This window comes from Eutrema salsugineum, unplaced genomic scaffold (genome assembly GCF_000478725.1).
Source record: "Eutrema salsugineum unplaced genomic scaffold, Eutsalg1_0 scaffold_1, whole genome shotgun sequence".
In the NCBI taxonomy this organism is placed as follows: Eukaryota; Viridiplantae; Streptophyta; class Magnoliopsida; order Brassicales; family Brassicaceae; genus Eutrema; species Eutrema salsugineum.
In genome coordinates this window covers 14,464,523-14,484,418 of record NW_006256909.1, presented here as the reverse complement: position 1 = coordinate 14,484,418, position 19,896 = coordinate 14,464,523, and the positions used below count along the sequence as shown (strand labels likewise).

The 19,896-nt window shown below is 39.8% G+C and overlaps 3 protein-coding genes across 4 annotated transcripts; 2 read left to right on the top strand and 1 right to left on the bottom strand.

Moving 5' to 3' along the window:
- Window positions 1-11,272: 11,272 nt before the first annotated feature.
- LOC112082031 (uncharacterized protein At4g02000-like) lies at window positions 11,273-12,112 on the bottom strand. Its single transcript, XM_024149116.1, has one exon. It carries the CDS (start codon window positions 12,110-12,112, stop codon window positions 11,273-11,275), a length of 840 nt encoding a protein of 279 aa, XP_024004884.1.
- A 2,959-nt stretch (window positions 12,113-15,071) lies between these two features.
- On the top strand, window positions 15,072-17,693 carry LOC18029489 (E3 ubiquitin-protein ligase RHF1A). 2 transcript variants are annotated; one of them, XM_024149371.1, is made up of 8 exons: window positions 15,072-15,339; window positions 15,699-15,745; window positions 15,865-15,927; window positions 16,029-16,140; window positions 16,235-16,509; window positions 16,768-16,875; window positions 16,950-17,259; window positions 17,357-17,693. In XM_024149371.1, the coding sequence occupies exons 1-7, from the start codon at window positions 15,166-15,168 to the stop codon at window positions 17,245-17,247; spliced, it is 1,077 nt and encodes a 358-aa protein (XP_024005139.1). In that variant the 5' UTR covers window positions 15,072-15,165; the 3' UTR covers window positions 17,248-17,259; window positions 17,357-17,693. The 2 variants fall into 2 exon arrangements, with proteins under 2 accessions (XP_024005139.1, XP_006414765.1); XM_006414702.2 differs by having other exon boundaries at window positions 16,223-16,509.
- A 175-nt stretch (window positions 17,694-17,868) lies between these two features.
- On the top strand, window positions 17,869-18,433 carry LOC18029488 (putative zinc finger A20 and AN1 domain-containing stress-associated protein 8). The gene has a single exon (XM_006414701.2). The coding sequence runs from the start codon at window positions 18,020-18,022 to the stop codon at window positions 18,431-18,433; it is 414 nt and encodes a 137-aa protein (XP_006414764.1). The 5' UTR covers window positions 17,869-18,019.
- The last annotated feature ends 1,463 nt before the right edge of the window (window positions 18,434-19,896 follow it).

The window sequence follows — 19,896 nt, the reverse complement described above, 5'->3', positions numbered from 1 at the left end:
TATTTGTGCTTTGTGAAAGTTGGCTACAACTAGTAGTAGCTAATAAGTTATAACTAGGCTCGAAAAACCATGAACATAAATAATTGAACGGTTTTTTTAGAGTGAATTAGCTAGATGGAATTTGTGACAATGACCAGGAGGATCCTAAAACTATCTGTGGGAATGGTTATCAGTAAATATGGGAATAGTTATCAGTAAATACCATATTATTCTTATAAAATCGTTTTGTTATAGTTACCAGTAAATACCATATTATTCTTATAAAGTTTGTTAAATTCTGACAAGAGATATAATGATTTTTTAGGATAGTTGGGAAGATTATGTAGAGTTTGGGAAATATCTTTCAAATCTACTTTATATAAATCTCAGCCACACAATATATTCCAAATCTAACTTCTACAGACATTATAATAACGAGTTACATATTTTGTTATGAATTAACAATTATTATATCACATTTTTTTTTCTGTTACCCATCTATTACAATCACATTTGGCCTATCGTAATAGTGATATGTGGAACACCATCGATTGACTCGTTATGATTGATTTGGGAAAAGATAACTCCTCTTGCTCGAGCTCCTTTTGCAAGACTATCCGCCCGGACATTTAGATCCCTCGGAATATAAGATAAAAATGAACTATGTGAAGCTTTTTTGCAGGAGACGGAAGGTATCCAACTCTGCATTGAAAAACGGCCAATCAACTGGGAATTCAGTCATACGCACCAGATCTGAACAGTCGGTCTGAAAGTGAACAGAAAGTATCCTTCTTTCTCTCAAGCACGACATAGCCCAAAGGAGGCAATCCATCTCGGCATGAAGGACCGAGAGGCTTTTACGGCATCCTTGTAGTCCAATTAGTTCATTTCTTCCGCCATCCACAAAACTCCATCCGAGGCAGCTAACCTGCCCGTGATTGATCCAAGAGGCGTCAATCCGGCATATTGGGATTTGTGGTACCTCGGGTATCGCAGTCGTGTCCAGTGGGAGGGCTACTTCCTCAACTTGAGCGTCGTTGCTGTCCTCAGGTTGGTTCGCAACTCTCCAACTCTCTGCTTCCTTCCGGGGAAATTTCTTTCCCTTTGAAGATCTTCTCGTTCCTTGCTTTCCAAATAAATCATAGGATCCAAGGATAAACATCCTTTAAAGGATCCGTCATGCCTATCTCTTTTGTTTTCCAAAAGAGGAAGCTCATATTTGATAAATAGAGATACTCCGGAAGAAACCCGGAAGGGACGGGAAGTCCGATAACGCCCAGACTTGTAAGGCCGGGGGACACAAAAACAGAAGATGGTTTATAGTCTCCTCAGGATCCCCACATCGGGGACAACGTTTATCAGAGCCCATATGTCGGTAGGTAAGGTTTTGGCATGTCGCGACACACCCTGACAGAGATTGCCACATAAAGTGTTTCATCTTTTCAGGTGCACGGACTTTCCAGACATGCCGTTGAAGAGCCGTAATACTCGGTTCCCTCATCGCTCCAGCTTCCTGAATAAGCTTTGTTCTCCTAATAAGATCATAACCCGATTTAACCGAATACAATCCCGATTTGGAATGATTCCATGCGTAACCATCCAATGTACGAGTTCGGCTAGGTCTCAACCCAAGGATAAGAGAAACATCCTTGGGTTGGAAAAATTCTCTGAGAAGAGGAACATCCAAAGCTTCGTATCTTGTCGGATGAAGGAGTATACCAATATTCTAGGGTCTAGAAATCCAATCTGTTGGGCTGCTCTTGGAGGCCGGTCTCTAAGATCTAGAATCCACGGTTCGCTCCACACTCTCATATTCAGGCCCGAACCAATAGTTTTTCTCAAGCCCATCTTCAAGAACGGTTTTGCGGCCATTATACTCCGCCACACATAGGATGGTGAGTAGACGTTTTGGTCCTCAAGAGGATCAGATCTTCTGTAATATCTGCCTCTTAAAACCCGAGCCAAGAGAGAAGAAGGGTATTGGATAAGGCGCCATAGCTGTTTGGCTAGAAGGGCTAAGTTGAAGTCTTGTAGATCTCTAAATCCAAGGCCTCCCATATCTTGGGGAATACAGATTTTATCCCAGGCAATCCAGTTTATACCGCTGCTGTTTTGCTTTGAAATTCACCAAAAATTGACTATAGCACTTCGCAGTTTGTCAGTCAAGCCTTGCGGTAATAGAAAGCATGACATGACGTAGGTGGGAATAGCTTGTGCAACTGATTTAATTTGAATTTCTTTTCCTCCTTTGGAAAGAAGCCTCGCAGACCAATTGTTGACACAACTATTTAGTCGGTCATGAACATAAGAAAAAACTTTTTTCTTTGATCCGTAGATTTGTTCTGGAAGGCCCAGATACATACCCATACCGCCTTCTGAGGTTATTCCAATTGCATTCTTGATATCTCTCTTCAAATTCGGTGCTACTCTGTTTCCGAACATAATGGAGGATTTTCCGGTGTTTAATTGTTGACCAGAGGCTGCTCCATAAGTATCAATAATCTTGAGGACCTCTGTTCCCTGATGGATATCCGCTATCATCAGCGAATAGGAGATGTGAAACCGGTGGGCTTTCTTGAGCTACTTTTAGCCCAGAGATGCGATTTTCTTTCTCTGCTCCATAGAGTAGGGAGATGAGTGCCTCAGTACACAAGATGAAGAGGAATGGTGAGAGGGGGTCTCCTTGATGGTATGATCTTTCCCCTCGGTTCTCCATTTATAAGGACTTGGTATGATACCGAGAAAATACAGAACATCAATAGTCTGACCCATTATTCAGAGAATCCCATCTTGATCATGAGGGCTTCTATAAAGCTCCATTCGATACGATCATACGCTTTACTCATATCTGTCTTAATGGCCATGAAGTTTTCTCTACAGGTTGTATTGGTGCGGAGGGCATGGAAATTCTCTTGTGACAACAGAATATTATCAGTAATAAGTCGTCTAGCCATGAAGGCCGATTGAGTTTCCGAGATAAGGTTTGGTAATGTCTTTTTTAGTCTCTTACACATAAGCTTAGAGATGATCTTGTAGCTTACGTTGCATAGACTAATTGGCTGGAATTCTGTCATGGCTCTCGGTTTTTCTTTTTTGGGGATCAGACATATGTTTTTCTGATTAAGTCTAGGATCGAAGGATCCCGAAGTAAAAAAATCTTTCACCAATTTTACTATATCATGGCGGAAGTCCTGCCAGAATTTTTGGTAGAATTTACTTGTCATGTCATCTGGTCTGGGCGCTTTATCCGGGTTGATATCAAAGAGGGCTTCTTTGATCTCTGCCTCCGAGGGATCCATTAAGAGGAGCTGATTAGCAGAATCTGGAACTTTCTTGGCTATAAAATGAAGAGCATTTTCTGGTTCAGAAGGTCGTGATGATGTGAAAAGGTATGTGAAGTATCTCGAGGCCACTCGTTCTATGCCTTTCGCATTCTCCACCAAGTTTCCATTATCATCTTTCAGGGAGATGATGCGGTTTTGGCTTCTTCTTTGTTTGGTCAGAGCATGGAAAATTTTTGTATTTTTGTCCCCATATCTATGCCATTTCTCACGGCTCTTCTGTTTCCAGTAAGTTTCTTCCTCCCGTAAGGCTATACATAGTTTTCTCCTTATGTATTCGATCTCTTCTGTAGTTGTATTCTCGTCGTCTTGTGCCAAATCTAGTTGGTTTTTTAAGTCTTCTATCATTTTTTCTGAGTTCGTTGGAAGGGATCTTTTCCAGATACATATACTCTTGCGGAAATTTACTACTTTTTGATGGAAATCCCTACGTGGGATTCCATTAAAAGAGCCCTATCCTGATGTCACTGCCTCTTTGAAGCCTGGTTTTCCTAGCCAACGCTTATCAAACTTAAATGATTTCTTCCTCTTCCGATTGTCAGTTTTGATCATAGCTAAGACAGGACGATGGTCTGAGCCCCATAATTTAAGGTACTCCACAATGGTGTGGGAAAATTTGGATTGCCACTCTTCATTTCCAACGGCTCTATCAAGCCTACACTTGACTTTACCCGAGCGTCTTCTTCCGACCCACGAGAAAGAATTCCCTTTATATGGCAGGTCTAGCATCCCACAGTTTTCTAACATAGTCCGAAAGGGGATGAAGGAGTATACAGGTCTTCTGCGACCCCCTCGTTTCTCGTGATTTCCGGTTATATCATTGAAATCGCCGATCATAAACCAGGCCCCTTTCGGGATAGGCTCATCCTTGTGAGACGCTCCCAAACATAATCTCAATTTTTTACAACCGGATCACCATAGACGAAAGTCAAAAAGATCTTATGTCCGTCTAGAGAAGTTTCAATATCAATTAAATGTTCATCTGAATAAGTAATAAAAACTAAAGGTTCATCCATATAAAAAAGGGCTAGACCGCTGCTAAGACCTCTCGGTTCAACGGTACAGACATGATCATAGCCAAAATACATTTGCATATCTTGCATAAATATCCGATTGTTTTTTGTTTCTGATAGAAATAAAAAGCAAGGAAAAAAACATTTATGGAGCTCTTCGAGATGATCTTTCGTCAGGTCGGCTCCCGCGCCCTGACAGTTCCATCCAATCACATTCATTTGGGCCTGTTTGCTGGTTTCTGGGTCCCATCCAAACCAGAAGAAGTTGGGCCATTAGAAGTTTGGCCCTGAATTCTTTTCCTTTTTTGCTTTTTCATGCTTCTCTCCTTTCGGGCTTGGGCCTGGATGTGAAGCTTTTCCAGATACCTTAAACTTAGGTGATGTGCGGCCCAACTGGAAGCTTCGTTTCTTCAGCGACACACCGATTGGAGCCGGCGATTTCGGAATTTTGGTTTTCTTCCCGGTGTTCCGCCCAAGTTTTCCGGCCATCTCAGATTGGACTTGTTGATCATCCGACTTCGGCGGGCTTCTCCACCAAGATGATCTCTGCCTCGTTGAGTTTTCCTCAGTCGGATTCACCGTATCAGCACCCATTGGAGCCTGTTCTTCTTGCCCTGAGTCAACACCGAGCAGATCATCATCTTTTAGCAATTCGTCGAGTTGTCCTTCGTCAAACAAATCATCATCATCCATCCATTCGTCCTCTTCAGCGATTCCTTCGACTGTTTCAGAAGGCATCACACCCTCGGGATCAGCCAGAATTTCTTCCTCCATAAGCACCTCTTCCGCAATTTTAAGATTTCGTTGTAGATCAGGGTCGGCTACCTCAAAAGCCACAGATGGGTTCTCCGCTACAGACATGAGAATTTGGTCTTCATCCATTGGGTCAGCTGCTTCATCTTCTTCTTCTTCGAGAGTCTGTTCGTACCAACTCTTGGTAGATAGAGGTTGAGGAGGGATGGAGCTTACAATGTTGTTCTGGTTTTGGTTCAGCGAGAGATGGTGGTGACGTCGCTTGTGGTATTAGGTGCAAAAGAGAGAGAGATTTCTTTGCAGAACTAACTGCATAGGAGGATTCTCCAGCCTCAGAGCCTATTCCTCTATTCAGACTTGCAGCTTTGCTGAGGAGATTGAGCCGGAATGGTCTGCTGCGAATGAGTTCCGGAGAGGAGGTATTCTGCTTGGCTTTACCCTTTTCATGGAGAGTAGGAGGGTCAGAGAAGGTTCTTTGCGAATCAAAGGATTTAGTAGGATTAGGGGGTTTTTTTGCACAGGCTTATCACCCCGAGAGTCTTTTGAGGTTACAGGGTCCTTTTCCTTATGTTTTCCCTCCTTCTTTTTACTCGCCAAAAAGGAATCCTCATAATGCCGCTTTCTGTAAACGTTCTCAGACTGAATGGGGGGGATCTCTGTGTCGAAAGTTCTGCTCCTCCTCTGAAGCGGCCCGGTGTTCATATCTTCTAGCTTCAGATCGGTAATCTCTGGATGGTTCAATATGATTCCACATGCTGTCACTTCTTCTATCTTCTCCTCTTCTTTCGTCAGGAGCACGAGACTCTCTCTGAGTTCTCTGCACGTCTGCTCTATCTTTGTTAGAGGAGGGAGGAGGTAAACGAGGCTCTTCAGACGGGTAGGAGATGTTAGAATATTTAGAGACTAAGCGGAATAAAGAGATTTGAGAGAGTGTGCAAAAGAGATGAGAGAAAGAGTTCCCAAAGTAGTGTGTTTATTCATTCTCGTCTTTGATACATATATAGAGGAGACAGAATAGAAACTAGGTTTTGGCTAAGCTACAATACAAAAGAAAGTGGTTAGAGACATAAGGAAACATGTGAGTCTTGAGCATGGATCCCGAGAGATAGTGACAGCTCAAACGGTCACAAGACCAAGTGTAAACGACGCGCCAAGGGGGGACCATTGTACGGACACCAACTCTCTTCTTCCTTAAACATCACACGTGATCCCTTGAGCCTTCTCTCCTTATTAAAGACTAACACCGATTCAAGCCCTAAAGCATAGAACCTTTCTTGACCAATACTCCCCCTCAAGCTTGGCCATCGAAGTTGTTTAGATTGCTAAGCTTGAAGACCCATGAGCATCACCTCATTAAAAACCTTAACAAGGAAAACCTCATGGGACAAAACCTTGTTAAGGGAAAAAGAGTGTGATGTCCATGGATCAAGGACTATGATCAAGGGCGACTAAGGTCCACAAGTCCTAGCTTGCTAAAGAGATTGTTGCAAACTTTAAGACTTGCGGCCTTAGTGAAAATATCAGCCAACTGGTCTTCACTTCTTGTGTAGCACGGTAACACCACACCTTCCTCAATCTTCTCACGGACCTTGTGGCAATCTATTTCAATAGACTTTGTTCTCTCATGAAACACCGAGTTTGTTGCAATGTGTATAGCAGCTTGGTTATCACAATGCATTGTAATCGGACCTTCTTGCTCAATGTCAAGGTCTTTAAGGAGCGCCTTAAGCCAGGTTAATTCACTTGTAAGCTTCCTCATTGCCCTATATTCAGCTTCTGTGGTTGAGCATGAGACCACCTTTTTCTTCTTAGTCTTCCAGGTTACAAGATTTCCACCAATGAAAGTACAATACCCACTTGTTGACTTTCTATCAACACGATCACCAGCCCAATCTGAGTCACAATATCCCACAATCTCTGTATTATTGTTCTTTCCCATCCAAATGCCTTGTCCTGGACTCCCTTTGAGGTATCTGAGAATTCTTTCCACCATACCCCAATGATACACTGTCGGAGCTTGCATATGTTGGCTTACTTGATTCACGGCGAAGCAGAGATCTGGCCTTGTGAGAGTGAGATAGATCAATTTGCCAACAAGTCGTCGATACCTAAATACATCCTTGAAGGCTTCATCTGATTTCTCCCCCTTTCGATTGACTTTGTAGCCCTCTTCAAGCGGCGTTTTGGCTGGTTTAGCTCCAAGTTTTCCTGTCTCTTTGAGAAGATCAACTGTGTATTTCCTCTGAGACAGAAAGAGACCCTCAGGGGACCTACATACCTCAATGCCAAGGAAATACTTGAGCTCGCCGAGGTCTTTAATGTCGAATACCGAGTTAAGAAAGGCTTTTGTAGACTGAATTCCCTCCTTGTCATCTCCAGAAATGATAAGATCGTCTACATAAACAAGAACAACCACCAGACCTTGAGAACTTTGGAGGGTAAACAAAGAATGATCCGAGTGAGACTTCTTGAACCTCTTTTCCATCAGAGTGGTACTAAGCTTGTTATACCAGGCTCTTGGAGATTGTTTCAATCCATATATAGCTTTCCTCAATCTCAAAACGTTACCGGGTGCAACAATATCCTCTAAGCCTGGAGGAGGGGTCATATACACTTCTTCCTGAAGTTCCCCTTGAAGGAATGCATTTTTCACATCCATTTGCCACAGATCCCACGAGAGGTTAGTAGCGAGTGAGAGGACTACTCTTACAGTATGGAGCTTGGCAACCGGAGCAAACGTGTCTGTATAATCTTCTCCAAAGGTCTGAGTGAACCCTCTTGCAACCAACCGAGCCTTGTATCTCTCAATTTCACCGTTACTCTTATACTTGATAGTGAAAACCCACTTTGAGCTCACAGCACGCTTCCCTGGTGGTAACTCGGCTTCATCCCAAGTATGGTTGCGCTCCATAGCTCCTCTCTCGTCACCTATAGCTTCAATCCACTCCTTCTTGTCTTTAGCTTCTTCATAGCTTTGAGGAATTTCGTGTTCCTCAATTTTTCCCATGAACGCTTGATGATCAGAGGGCAACAAGGCAAGAGAACAAACAGCCTGAATTGGATGAGCTACAGCTTGACTATTGTAGTAGACTTTGGTGTTCTTGCTGAGCCTAGTACTTCTTCTTAATGGCTGAACAGGTTCCTCTACAATACAATTAGATGGATCCTTGATGAGCCTAGTACTTCTTCTTAATGGCTGAACAGGTTCCTCTACAACCGCCTCTCCTTGTTCTTGTGGGACTGATTCCTCTGCCTCCACTTCTAAGTCATCTGGAGTTGGCTCTTGACTCTGCTCCTCTTCTTGATTTACTTCTGAACTCAATGGTACCGGCTCAGCTTCTTCTTGAGTACTTGTAGGAACCGGCTTATGCACTTGCTTGGGCAGGACTGGGTTCCCAAGGTGATCCAGCAAGAACCGCAGACTGGTAGCGAGATCTGATGGAGAGCTTGACAGGTCTTTGAGACTCTCCCAATTCTTCTTGTCATAGTATCCCTGGTTCTCAAAAAATTTGACCTCCCTGGACACATAAGTGCGGCTATTAACAGGATCATAGCACTTGTACCCCTTCTGAGTTGTTGAATACCCAAGGAATATACACTTTATGCTTTTGGCCTCAAGTTTGTTTCTCTGTTCACCTGGAACAAACACAAAACAAACACACCCAAAAAACATGTAAGTGATCTAATGAGGGTCTAGTTTTGTTAAGTACCTCAAATGGTGATGAGTCTTGTAAGACTTTTGTTGGGGTCCGGTTAATGAGATAGCATGCGGCTAAGACAGCATCTCCCCAAAAACGTTTAGGCACATTTGTATGGAACATCATCGACCTGGCCACCTCCATTAAATGTCTATTCTTCCTCTCAGCAACTCCATTTTGTTGTGGAGTGTAAGGGCAACTGGTTTGGTGTAAGATGCCATGCTTTGCTAGATGTTCTTTGAATCTTTGACTTGTATACTCACCGCCATTATCTGATCTAAGAATCTTAATCTTGGCATTAAAATGATTAGTCACATAATTTTGAAAGTTTGTGAATGCTTCAAATACACGATCTTTAGAGGGAAGTAAAGTTATCCAGGTATATTTTGATTTTTCATCAATGAAGGTCACAAAGTATTTATTACTATCCCTAGACATGCAAGGTGAAGTCCACACATCAGAATGAACCAAGTCAAAGCAATGTTCATAAATAGTAGATGATTTAGGGAAAATAACTTGACAATGTTTACCAAGAATACAAGATTCACAACTTGTGTGATCAAAAGCAACATCAGGTAACATTAATTCAAGAGCACGCGAGTGAGGGTGACCTAATCTAGCATGCCAAATAGAGTTCAAACTTGCAGAAAAACATGAATTAAAAGAGAAAGCATTTGAGTCGCTTGGTGAAGAATCCTCGAGAACATATAGATCATCTTTGGTTCCCCCTTTTCCAAGTACCTTCCCATTCTTAATATCCTGAAAGTGAACATCATTAGGACCAAATATTGCATAACAGTCTAAGTCCTTGGTAGCTCTACTAACCGATAATAAGTTAGAAGTGAACTTAGGCACAAACAATGCTTTACTATCTTTATCAAATAACTTTAGGTTACCAGTTCTTTCTATGGGAATTCCATCACCATTAGCTATCACAACATTTCCTAAAGCCGGTTTTATGTTTTTTAACAGTTCAGGGTTACTAATCATATGATGAGATGCACCTGAATCTACAACTAAAGCGGTTTTAGGTTTATTAGAGAAGAAGGTGATACCAGACTGTTTTGCGGCTAAGGCTTTGATAAGAGCCTCAAGGTCGGTCTTTCTCACAAACTCAGTCGAGACATTCATGGCACCATCTCCACCTTGTGTCAATGCACCGGCTCCTTCTTGAGCAAAGCTAGCTCTTGCATCCTTGAACTTGCTCGGCTTCAGGTGGGGATGAAGAATCCAACATTTATCTTTGATGTGGCCCTTCTTCTTGCAATGGTCACAGATCCATGCTTCTTGTCATCGGGTTTAAAGACACCTTTGTTGGCCGAGATGAGCTCTTGCTTCTTGAAGAGACCAATAGAACCTTGCTCCTTTTGGATCCTTGCACAAACGTCTTCAAGGCTTGGGAGCTTATCCTCTCTCAAAATGTGCATGATGAGGTCGTTGAAGATGGGATTTAGCGTGAGAAGGAGTCCAAAGACTTTGTCTTGCTCTCGCCTTTCATTGAGAACTTTAGGATCCAAAGTGCTCGGCCTCAGCATCTCTAGCTCAGCCCACAAGGATCTGAACTTCCCAAAGTGAGCTTTGAACTCCATGTCTTCCTGGCTCAGGTCATTAATCGCCTTCTTGACTTCAAAGACTCTGCTCAGGTTTGTATCATTACCGAACACATTCTTGAGAGTTTTCCACAGAGATTTTGCTGTCTCACAGTAGGAGTAAGCTTCAAGAATCGTCGGCTCAAGGGAGTTTTGAATGATGCCAAGCACGGTCTGATCTTCTTGGAACCATTTTGCTTCCACAGCTTTGGCTTCTTCATCCTTCTTTCCGTCTTTGGTGGCGTCTTCTTCGGGAATCTGTTCTTCTAAGACGTGATTCCAAAGCCCTCGTCCACACAACGCCGTCTTTGTGGTTCTAGACCACAACAAGTAGTTTCCTCCTTTGAGGATAACAGGAATCACCACCGGTTTTGAGATCTCAGTGTTTGCATCGTTTGAACTCATTTGTTCTTGAGGAGTTTTGAGAAACAAGAGAATAAGAGATGAGCGAACTAGAGAATGAGAGATTTAGAGAATAAGGTTGGAAGAATAGAGAAAAGAAACTCAGGAAATCGGAACCAATCGCTCTGATACCATGTTAGAATATTTAGAGACTAAGCGGAATAAAGAGATTTGAGAGAGTGTGCAAAAGAGATGAGAGAAAGAGTTCCCAAAGTAGTGTGTTTATTCATTCTCGTCTTTGATACATATATAGAGGAGACAGAATAGAAACTAGGTTTTGGCTAAGCTACAATACAAAAGAAAGTGGTTAGAGACATAAGGAAACATGTGAGTCTTGAGCATGGATCCCGAGAGATAGTGACAGCTCCAACGGTCACAAGACCAAGTGTAAACGACGCGCCAAGGGGGGACCATTGTACGGACACCAACTCTCTTCTTCCTTAAACATCACACGTGATCCCTTGAGCCTTCTCTCCTTATTAAAGACTAACACCGATTCAAGCCCTAAAGCATAGAACCTTTCTTGACCAATAGGAGATAGGAGCTCTCTCACGGAGAGGAACCGAGATTTGCCCGGCTTGGCGACGAAGATGGAGGATATCCGTGTCTCTGGTTTGATCTTCTCGAGCGACTTGTTGCAGGTTTCTTTCAGCTTCCCTTTCTAACATCTTTTCTCTTCTTTGTTCTTCAGTCAGTAGAGGAAAAGTTTTCTCATCATGGGATATGTGTTTGCACGTAAGGCACCATCGATCCAATCTCTCATACTTCAAGTCCACCTTAACAACTTCACCAGTTTGCAGTCTGGCTCGGGCCTTGAACTTAAGAGGTTCATCGGCATTGATAGAAACTTGAACCCTGGCTGCTCTAGCATCAACCACCACCACCTCTCCAAGCGTTTTCCCAATGGTTCTGAAGTTCTCCTCCAGCCAGAAGTGAGTTGGGATGCCTGAAACTCTAATCCAAAAGGTCATATTGCTTGGAAAAGTTTCTCCTACATGAGGGATCCAGCGCTCAAGTGAGAAGGACCACTTGTTGAAGTGGCAAGGCCTTTTGTTCAGAACTTTTTGCAGATCTGCTTCAGAATCAAAGTCAAATTGAAACCTGGAGTTGCCCAGATCTATGCCATGAACTCTCCCTTCCACATCCCAAATGTTTTGTCTTGGCATAAAAGCAATAAGAGCTTCAGTGCTCCTGATTTCTTGGTTAAACATCCGACCCACAAGACTTCTGCTGAATCTGGCTAAGAGGTGAGAGTTGTCTACATGAGAGAGCTCAATAATCTCATCTTCATCCTCTTCCAGGTACGAGTTCTTGAGGATATCCTTCGACTTCTCCATTATTGTTAGACTGAGTTGATTTTTTATGATGGTGGTGATAAATAATATAACGACGAAAGCTTTGTAGATTAGGTGGCCCGTAAAACTGAAAAAAAACTCTTAGCGCGTAGCTAGAAGGATGGTAAGCTTCAAGAGGAATTTTTTTGCATCACCAGGATTGAGGAACAGGGATTTGGTTTTGAGATATGTTCTTGCGACTTATCTTTTGAGAAATGACTTTCAGTAGAAGGAAGAGTGTGGCACAGTACCAGAGAAGGCTCGGGTATAAGACATCTTCAAGCGACTCCAAAACGTAGCATTAGCTAGAGGATAAAGCGTGGTCTTGAAAGTCTTTGTCATTGACAGACAAGAGAGCAGAGAAGCGTAGACATGATTCTGACGTAGTCAAGCGGCGGAATACGGCGAGGACCAAAGGTTCAGAGAGAGGAGCTCTCTACTTCTGGTAAACGTTCAAGATTTGGAAAGAGAAAGGCCGAGATTCAAACATTTTCGGAAAGCCTCGAAACCCGTGTCTGAGAGCGTTTTTGTTCTCTTTCGTATTCCATTTGTTTGACTCCTTATTATTATATCACATATAAACATATAAATTTATATATAATATTATGATTTACATAGTAAGGTTAATGTTAGATTGATAACAATAATGAGCTATATAAATAATTAAAGATGTTATTGATATACTTAGCACGTTACATATATATAAATTAACATCAAACACTATAATTTACTAGGTAAAAAATATGTTAGATTGATAACAATAATGAGTTATCGATGATTAAAAATGATATTGATATATTTAGCACGTTACAGATAAATTAATGTCTAACATTATAATTAACTAAGTAAAAACATGTTATATTAATAACAATAATGAATTACATAGATTGTTAAATGTATTATTTTAGTAGTTAGTGCGCTACAAATACATTTAACATTCTGTTTAGGGGATTTTTGATCCTCTTGTGGGGGCAAGTATCCTGCAAAACCGAGAAACACATGAAGGCCCATAACACAATGGGGGGTGTGTTTTTCGAATGCTCTCCAACACTCAAGTAATAATTCAACCAAAAATACCACTAAGTAGCTAATCGAAAAGCTGAAAGAGATCGGAAAACTGAAGGAAGAAAATGGGATGAGTGTTCATGAGAAAGGTGGAATCAACTCCGACCTTTGGCGATGATGGGCTCTTTGTGGTAAAAAGAGAAGAAGAGAAGAGTTTGTTGGTGGAAAAGCTCCACGGCTTCGGGACCACCGGGAGAAGAAGTGAAAAGATGGTTGGAGTAGTGACCGGAAAGTATAAGGTGCCAGCATCTAAGACTTACAAGTATATAGAGAGATATTGTGAACCTTATGATAGCTAAAAATGTGTGTCCCCCTCCTCATTGGAATGGATAAATTATTTATAGAATTTTACCTGATCCGGATTAGTATACCGGGTTGATCCGCAGATGATGAATCGGGTGGGTTGGACCATGGCCCAACTTGACTGGGTTCGAATCTTGTGCTTGCATCATGCTTCTGATGGTCTCATCAACTTTTCTTGGTATATTCTGTCTGCCACGAGACCGTTCATCAGCGTGTCCCTTACGCCCTAAGTGTACGGATTAGTTTGGCGGTTCAGGCGCGGTATGGCTCTCGCTGAACCTCTGCTTTTCCCTCTGGCTCCTGCGAAAGGTCACTGTCGCCTGATACATGTAAGAACAATGGATTAAATACCAATCTCGTGGGTTTGTAAGGGTATGAGTAATCAAATCATTCTAAGGCATATTTCTATTTTCAAATGGCAGGAAATTTGAATAGTGTTTTCCGCTTATGGATTTATTCATATCTGGCCCGGATCCCTCAATACTAGGACCGGGTTACCGAAGTTGCTTAAATGAATGGCTCCGCTCTCTGGCCATGGGTACCTGTGTGAGCCACCCTTCCTTATATTCCGACCCTTTCGGATCATCGAGCTTAGATCTAAGACATAGAGAAGGTGATCTCTCCTTCTCCTGACCATTCAGCATGGCCTATGCTGTCAGATACGAGGAACCCGAGAACATGTGGCCTATCGTACTGGATTTCCCGAATCCGAATGGATTCGAAGTCTGGTGCTATATGTTTATGTGTCTTATGTAGAAGAGGATGAAGAATTTGATGATGGAGATAAGACATTACCTTCTTTTAAGTCAATTGTTGATGATGAAGATTGATATTTATTGCTGCTTGAGTTTAAGTTCATGATTTTTCTTATAAGATTTTTAGAAATCCTTGCATATGACTAAGTTTACTGTACTGTTTCGTTTTGTTCCGGTTTTTTTTTTTTTAAAAACTTAATAAATTATTACAATAGTTTTCTTGATTTTTTTTTTATTAGCTCGTTTTTTATTTATTTATTATTTGCTGGTTTTCTGAGAACATATGAATTTAGAAAACACTAAACATTTTAATGAAATTTAAATTTTCATAAAATAAATTAATTTTAAATAGAAATTTATATTATCTGTTGGGCTTAGTGGGACGGATTTAGATATAGTTTTGTTGTCTATAATCTTAGGATGCTGGCCCATTAAAGACCATAAAATATAAAAATTTGCAGCGGATCTGGTTCGTTGGACACTGACTGGCCCGTTGGATGCTGACTGGCCGTTTGACACCTTTATCCGAAACCGATGAATTGAACCCCCAGAAAGGAAATTACCCGAATCGATACTAAACTTCTTATACCAAAAAATCTGAAACCCTGATAGAATCGAACCCGAACCACCGGTATCTGATAGGTCAGGCCCATTAAGATACAATATCTGAATGGTCAGGCCTATTAATAAAGTCAAAAAATTAAAATTCCAGGAAGAAAAAGTAAAAGTGGAACAGACGAACTGTCGAATCGAACTTTACTCCCTGCAATTTCTTTTGACTTTTCCTCATCATTCTTTTCTTTGACTTGTCAGTCTTCTTTTTTTTTTTTTTTGATCAATCCCTCTTCTTCCTCCTCCTCCTCATCCTCTTGATCTCAATCCTGTGCTTCTTCTTCTTCATCATCATCATCCCTCTTCGCTCATCACCCAACAATGTCTAATTTCACTTATACTTCTGCTTTCAACTTATCTGAGTCTCCTTTTAATCCTGCCATTGGTTCTTCTTCTTCTTCGTCGTCTTCCTCTGCGTTCGTATCCCCCGATGATGATACCGACGACGCTTGCAGCATCTGTCTCGAGCCTTTCACTGTCCAGGACCCTTCCACTGTGAGATTATCTCTCCTCTCTCTCTCTTTCTCTCTCTTTCTCTTTTCAATTCTACATTTGACAGCTCTTGATGGGTTTTAGCGATCTCCTTCTCACTTTGCTTGAAATCTGGGATAACATGATTGTGACATGAGAAATTAATACGAGATCGTTCGATTGTGACAATTTATTCTTGAACCGTCGTTGAAAGGATCAAAAGAATGTTTATGCAAATTGACAATGATTGCTCAACTGATACTCTCGATTTTCTCATCTGACCCTTTTAAATCTAAGTTTCAATGTTGTTACCTTTGCCGATTATTGTTCCAGTATCTAATCTGCCGATGGATGCTTATGAATTATGATTTTTCATTTTTCAGGTTACCAGTTGCAAACATGAATATCACCTTCAGTGCATCGTTGAATGGTACTTATGTTTTGTGTCACATTCAATTGCTAAAACATCTTGTGGTCTGTTGTAGATTTGAGTCTTGTTCTTGATTGTCATATATCAGTGATTGATTCGTAATTGGGGATTTTACACAGGACACAGAGAAGCAAAGAGTGTCCTATTTGCTGGCAATTGTTTGTTTTGAAAGATCCTGCTAGGTAATCATCATCTAAACTCTTACTGATCTTGTCTGGCTAGAAAAGATTTTGATTCTGATGATTTAGGTCTTAATAGTATTGGTTACTTCTTTTCTTTGTAGCCAAGAGCTTTTGTCAGCTGTGGAGAAGGAAAGGCTGATGAAAACCAGGAACGTATCTTCATCCTCACCAAGGTCTATTCATCACTCCCATGAAGATTTTCACTCAGATGAGGTTAGAAAAGTATCCATTGTGATATTATATTCAAGAGTTTTTGCCATTGTAGTTGACTAGATAATGATTTACTTTTTTTAAGGAGGAATCACAGTTTAGCAGCTTTGATGAACAATTCTTGAGGCAGCTCACTGAAGCTGCTCATAGACGTTGTTTGCTTCGAAGGAGGGAGACTCAGATATCCTCAAGTCTTGTTTCTCCTAGTGATCTCACTACGGTTCATCCTACTGATATGGCCAATCTTGATCACAATTCTGCTGTTATTTCCAATGTTGAACATCGGAACACAAACCTTTGTCTGACTCCTGGATCAACAACTCCTGCCTCTGATCACACTTCTAATCCTGCAGATAGCAACAACGGATCCAGGTATTGGCATATTCAAAACCTAGTAAAAATAGAAGGAGATGCTCTTATATCTTCTAGTTTCACTTAGTTACTGATTTGGTGAATTCGAGACCATGTATGTTCTTTTTTTTTTTTTTTTTTTTTGGTCAAAAGACCATATATGTTCATTATGCAGCTTCTTCTTGGAGAATGCTCGAGCCTTTAATATGTTATAACTTACCTAAACGGCTAAACCTTTTGTAACGTATCCTTATTTTTTTCTCTTGTATCTGTAATCAGAATCTCCCCTGGCTTTTCTCCATCTCGTTCATCTCAAAGTCCAAATTCACCTGAAGCATCCTCTCTTCCGGAAGCCATTAAATCCAAATTAGCTGCTGCTTCCGCAAGGTAATGCCATTCTCAATCCAACTTCGTTTGTTCAGAAGTCAGTAATAAAAAACTGATTAGGGCATGCCTTCCAGGTACAAAGAGTCAATCTCGAAAAGTAAACAAGGTCTTAAGGAGAAGCTACTTGCACGCAATAACTCTGTGAAAGAACTGAGCAAAGGAGTTCACCGTGAGATGAACGCAGGAATAGCTGGGGTTGCACGGATGATCGAACGCTTGGATCTTGCTTCGAAACGTTTTGGAGGTTCTACTCATGTATCAACAACCTCCACTACTACTTCTGCTTCTGGATTCAACTTCTCATTCAAAGGGAAGCGTGTTGAAGCCAATTCCAAGTCTACCAACGATGGGGACAAAACCGAATCTCATTAACATAAGCTGCAGGTTTCAGACATGTCCACATATCCTATGTTGTGATGCTTATCTGTTTGTTTGCTATTGATGGGTTTTGCTAATGAGAATCGTTAAATTTCTATCTCAGGGAGAAGAATCATGCTAAGTAAAATCAAACGAAGGGATAAGACCTATAATGCAAGCGATGTACGTTTTCAAGTGAATCAACTTTACTCGTTGGTCTTCGCATCCTGCATTGTTCAGAGCTAATGGTCTCTCTCTCTGTGTTCTCGTTTTTGCTATTGGTACGTAGAAGACTAAAATAAGCAAAATCCTTCTCTGAGTAATCTTCTTCACTACTCAGATTTTCAAGGAGGCAAACTTTTTATTAATTAATTTTCAGAGGATAATGTTTTATGTTTTTCACTCTTAGACTGGAATTGGATTAGTCGGCTGTTAATCATTATTCCATTAAGATTCTATCTTAAGACAAGTCCATCAAAAAAAAAAAATTAATTGAAATCCAAATACTTATTTGCTTAGTACATAAAACACCTGAATACTGGCAGGAGTATGACCTCTTAGTTATTTATTTATTAACAACTCTTATATAACCTCAAGACATACAAAGTTGCAGACATCAAACTAGATTGAGCCAAAACAGAACATTGCAAAGACTGAGACATTGAAATTTGCAAACTAAGATTAGATTGTGAAGAGCCAAACCAAACAAACAAGGCAAAAGACAGAGAGAGAGGGAGAGAGAGATACAAAGTTGCCGTTGCAGTCATAAAAATTAGACAGAGAAACTATGACAGGAGAGCCTTCTCTATGCATTAAAGGATGTGGCTTCTTCAGCACGTCACGGACCAAGAACCTCTGTTCTAAGTGCTACAACGATTTCTTAAAAGATGAGTCTAACAGATACTTAGCTTCTTTGAGCATTGAAACGGAAACAGCGGCGGTGGTGAAGGAGACTGAAGAGGCGCCGACGGCGGAGGCTGAGGCGGTTGTGAAAGAGAAGAAGAAGAAGAGTTGTAGATGCAATGTGTGCAAGAAGAAGGTAGGGTTGCTAGGGTTTCAATGTAGATGCGGCCATGTGTTCTGCGGGTCCCACCGGTACCCGGAGGAGCATTCTTGTCCATCGGATTACAAATCTGCCGCCATTAACGACTTGATCATCGAAAACCCCATCATTAAGGGAGATAAACTGTATAAACTTTAAATTGTATAGAAACTATAGACTTTGCTTCTTTTTCTTTTCTTTTTTTTTTTTTTTTTGTCTATAGTTTTACAATTTTTTTTATGTTTTAAAATTGAAATATAGTTTTTTTTTTTTGGTAAAATATAAAGATTATATTACCAATTTTCGGTTTTTGACAGAAATCATATATATTATAAGCAAAGTAAAATTTTGAGTTAAAGCTCTCTCATTCAATTTCAAGATGGCTAATTACCCTTTACTCCTCCTTATATTTTTTAAAAATAAATTTAATAAAAATTATTAAAAATCGTAAATTAATTAAAAAAATGTTAAAAATCGTAAATTAAATAAAATTATTAAAAATAGTAAATTAATTAAAAATCGTAAATTAAATAAAAATATTAAAAATCGTGAATTAATAAAAAATTGTTAAAAATCGAAATTTAATCAAAAAACATTTAAATTTAATAAAAATTATCAAAAATTAAAATTTAATCAAAAAATATTTAAAATAGAAATTAACGAAAATTTAAAAATTGAAATTAAATAAAAAAAAACATTTAAAATCATATCATATATAATATATGCGAAGTAAATTTTTCGCTATAAGGTCTCTCATTCAATCTAGATAACTAATTCCCCTTTATTCGTTAATAAAATCTTTTTAAATATCCTTAATCAATTAATTTATTTTTGTAGTTTATATAACAATTTTGTTGCCACTTTTAGTTATTTTGATAATATTAAGATAATTTCAGTCGGATTCTCTGTTGAGCGAGATTATCTAGAAAAAAAATGTACATGTGATGTGAGAAATCCTAGCTTAAGTTGAGAGCTATATATAAATATATTACTTTTTAATATGTGTCTTAAGCTCAATTATAGTTTGGTTTCTACATTGGTCGGCTTTTCGTTGTATTGTTTACCGTCTTTATTTTTTATAAATCAATTTTCGATTTTTTCTATAGTCTTTTCCGTTTTTCAGTACCAATAGTAGTGTTCCTCGATTATATGTTGTTGTTTTGTGTTGTCAGTTATTCTTCTTTACTTAACGTTATTAAAACCATGTCAACATATCATAAATCATCTTCATTGTCTAATGAACAGGTTTTAAGTCTTTTTGTTTTTTTTGTTTTTTTTAAATATGGCTTTCTTAATTCTGTTTATTTTTGGAATAATGTAAGAGATGCCAAATACTCTAGCAGGACACAGAGGAAAAAACCGAAAAAGAAAACAGAAAAAGGGAAAAACGAAGTAGAAAAAGAAGAGAAAAAATATAAATTTTAACATATAGAAGAACATAGAGTTGACGAAAACGTAAAAAAATGAGGAAAAAATGAACCAAAAGTCCTAGACCATGAACGTTAAGATCAAGATGGGTAACACAAAATAGTGAAAAAGAAAAATGATAAGGAGGAACTCAAAGTTAAAGAAGAAAACTGAAAGAAAAAGAAGAACAAAAATGGTAGATGAAGAAAATAAAG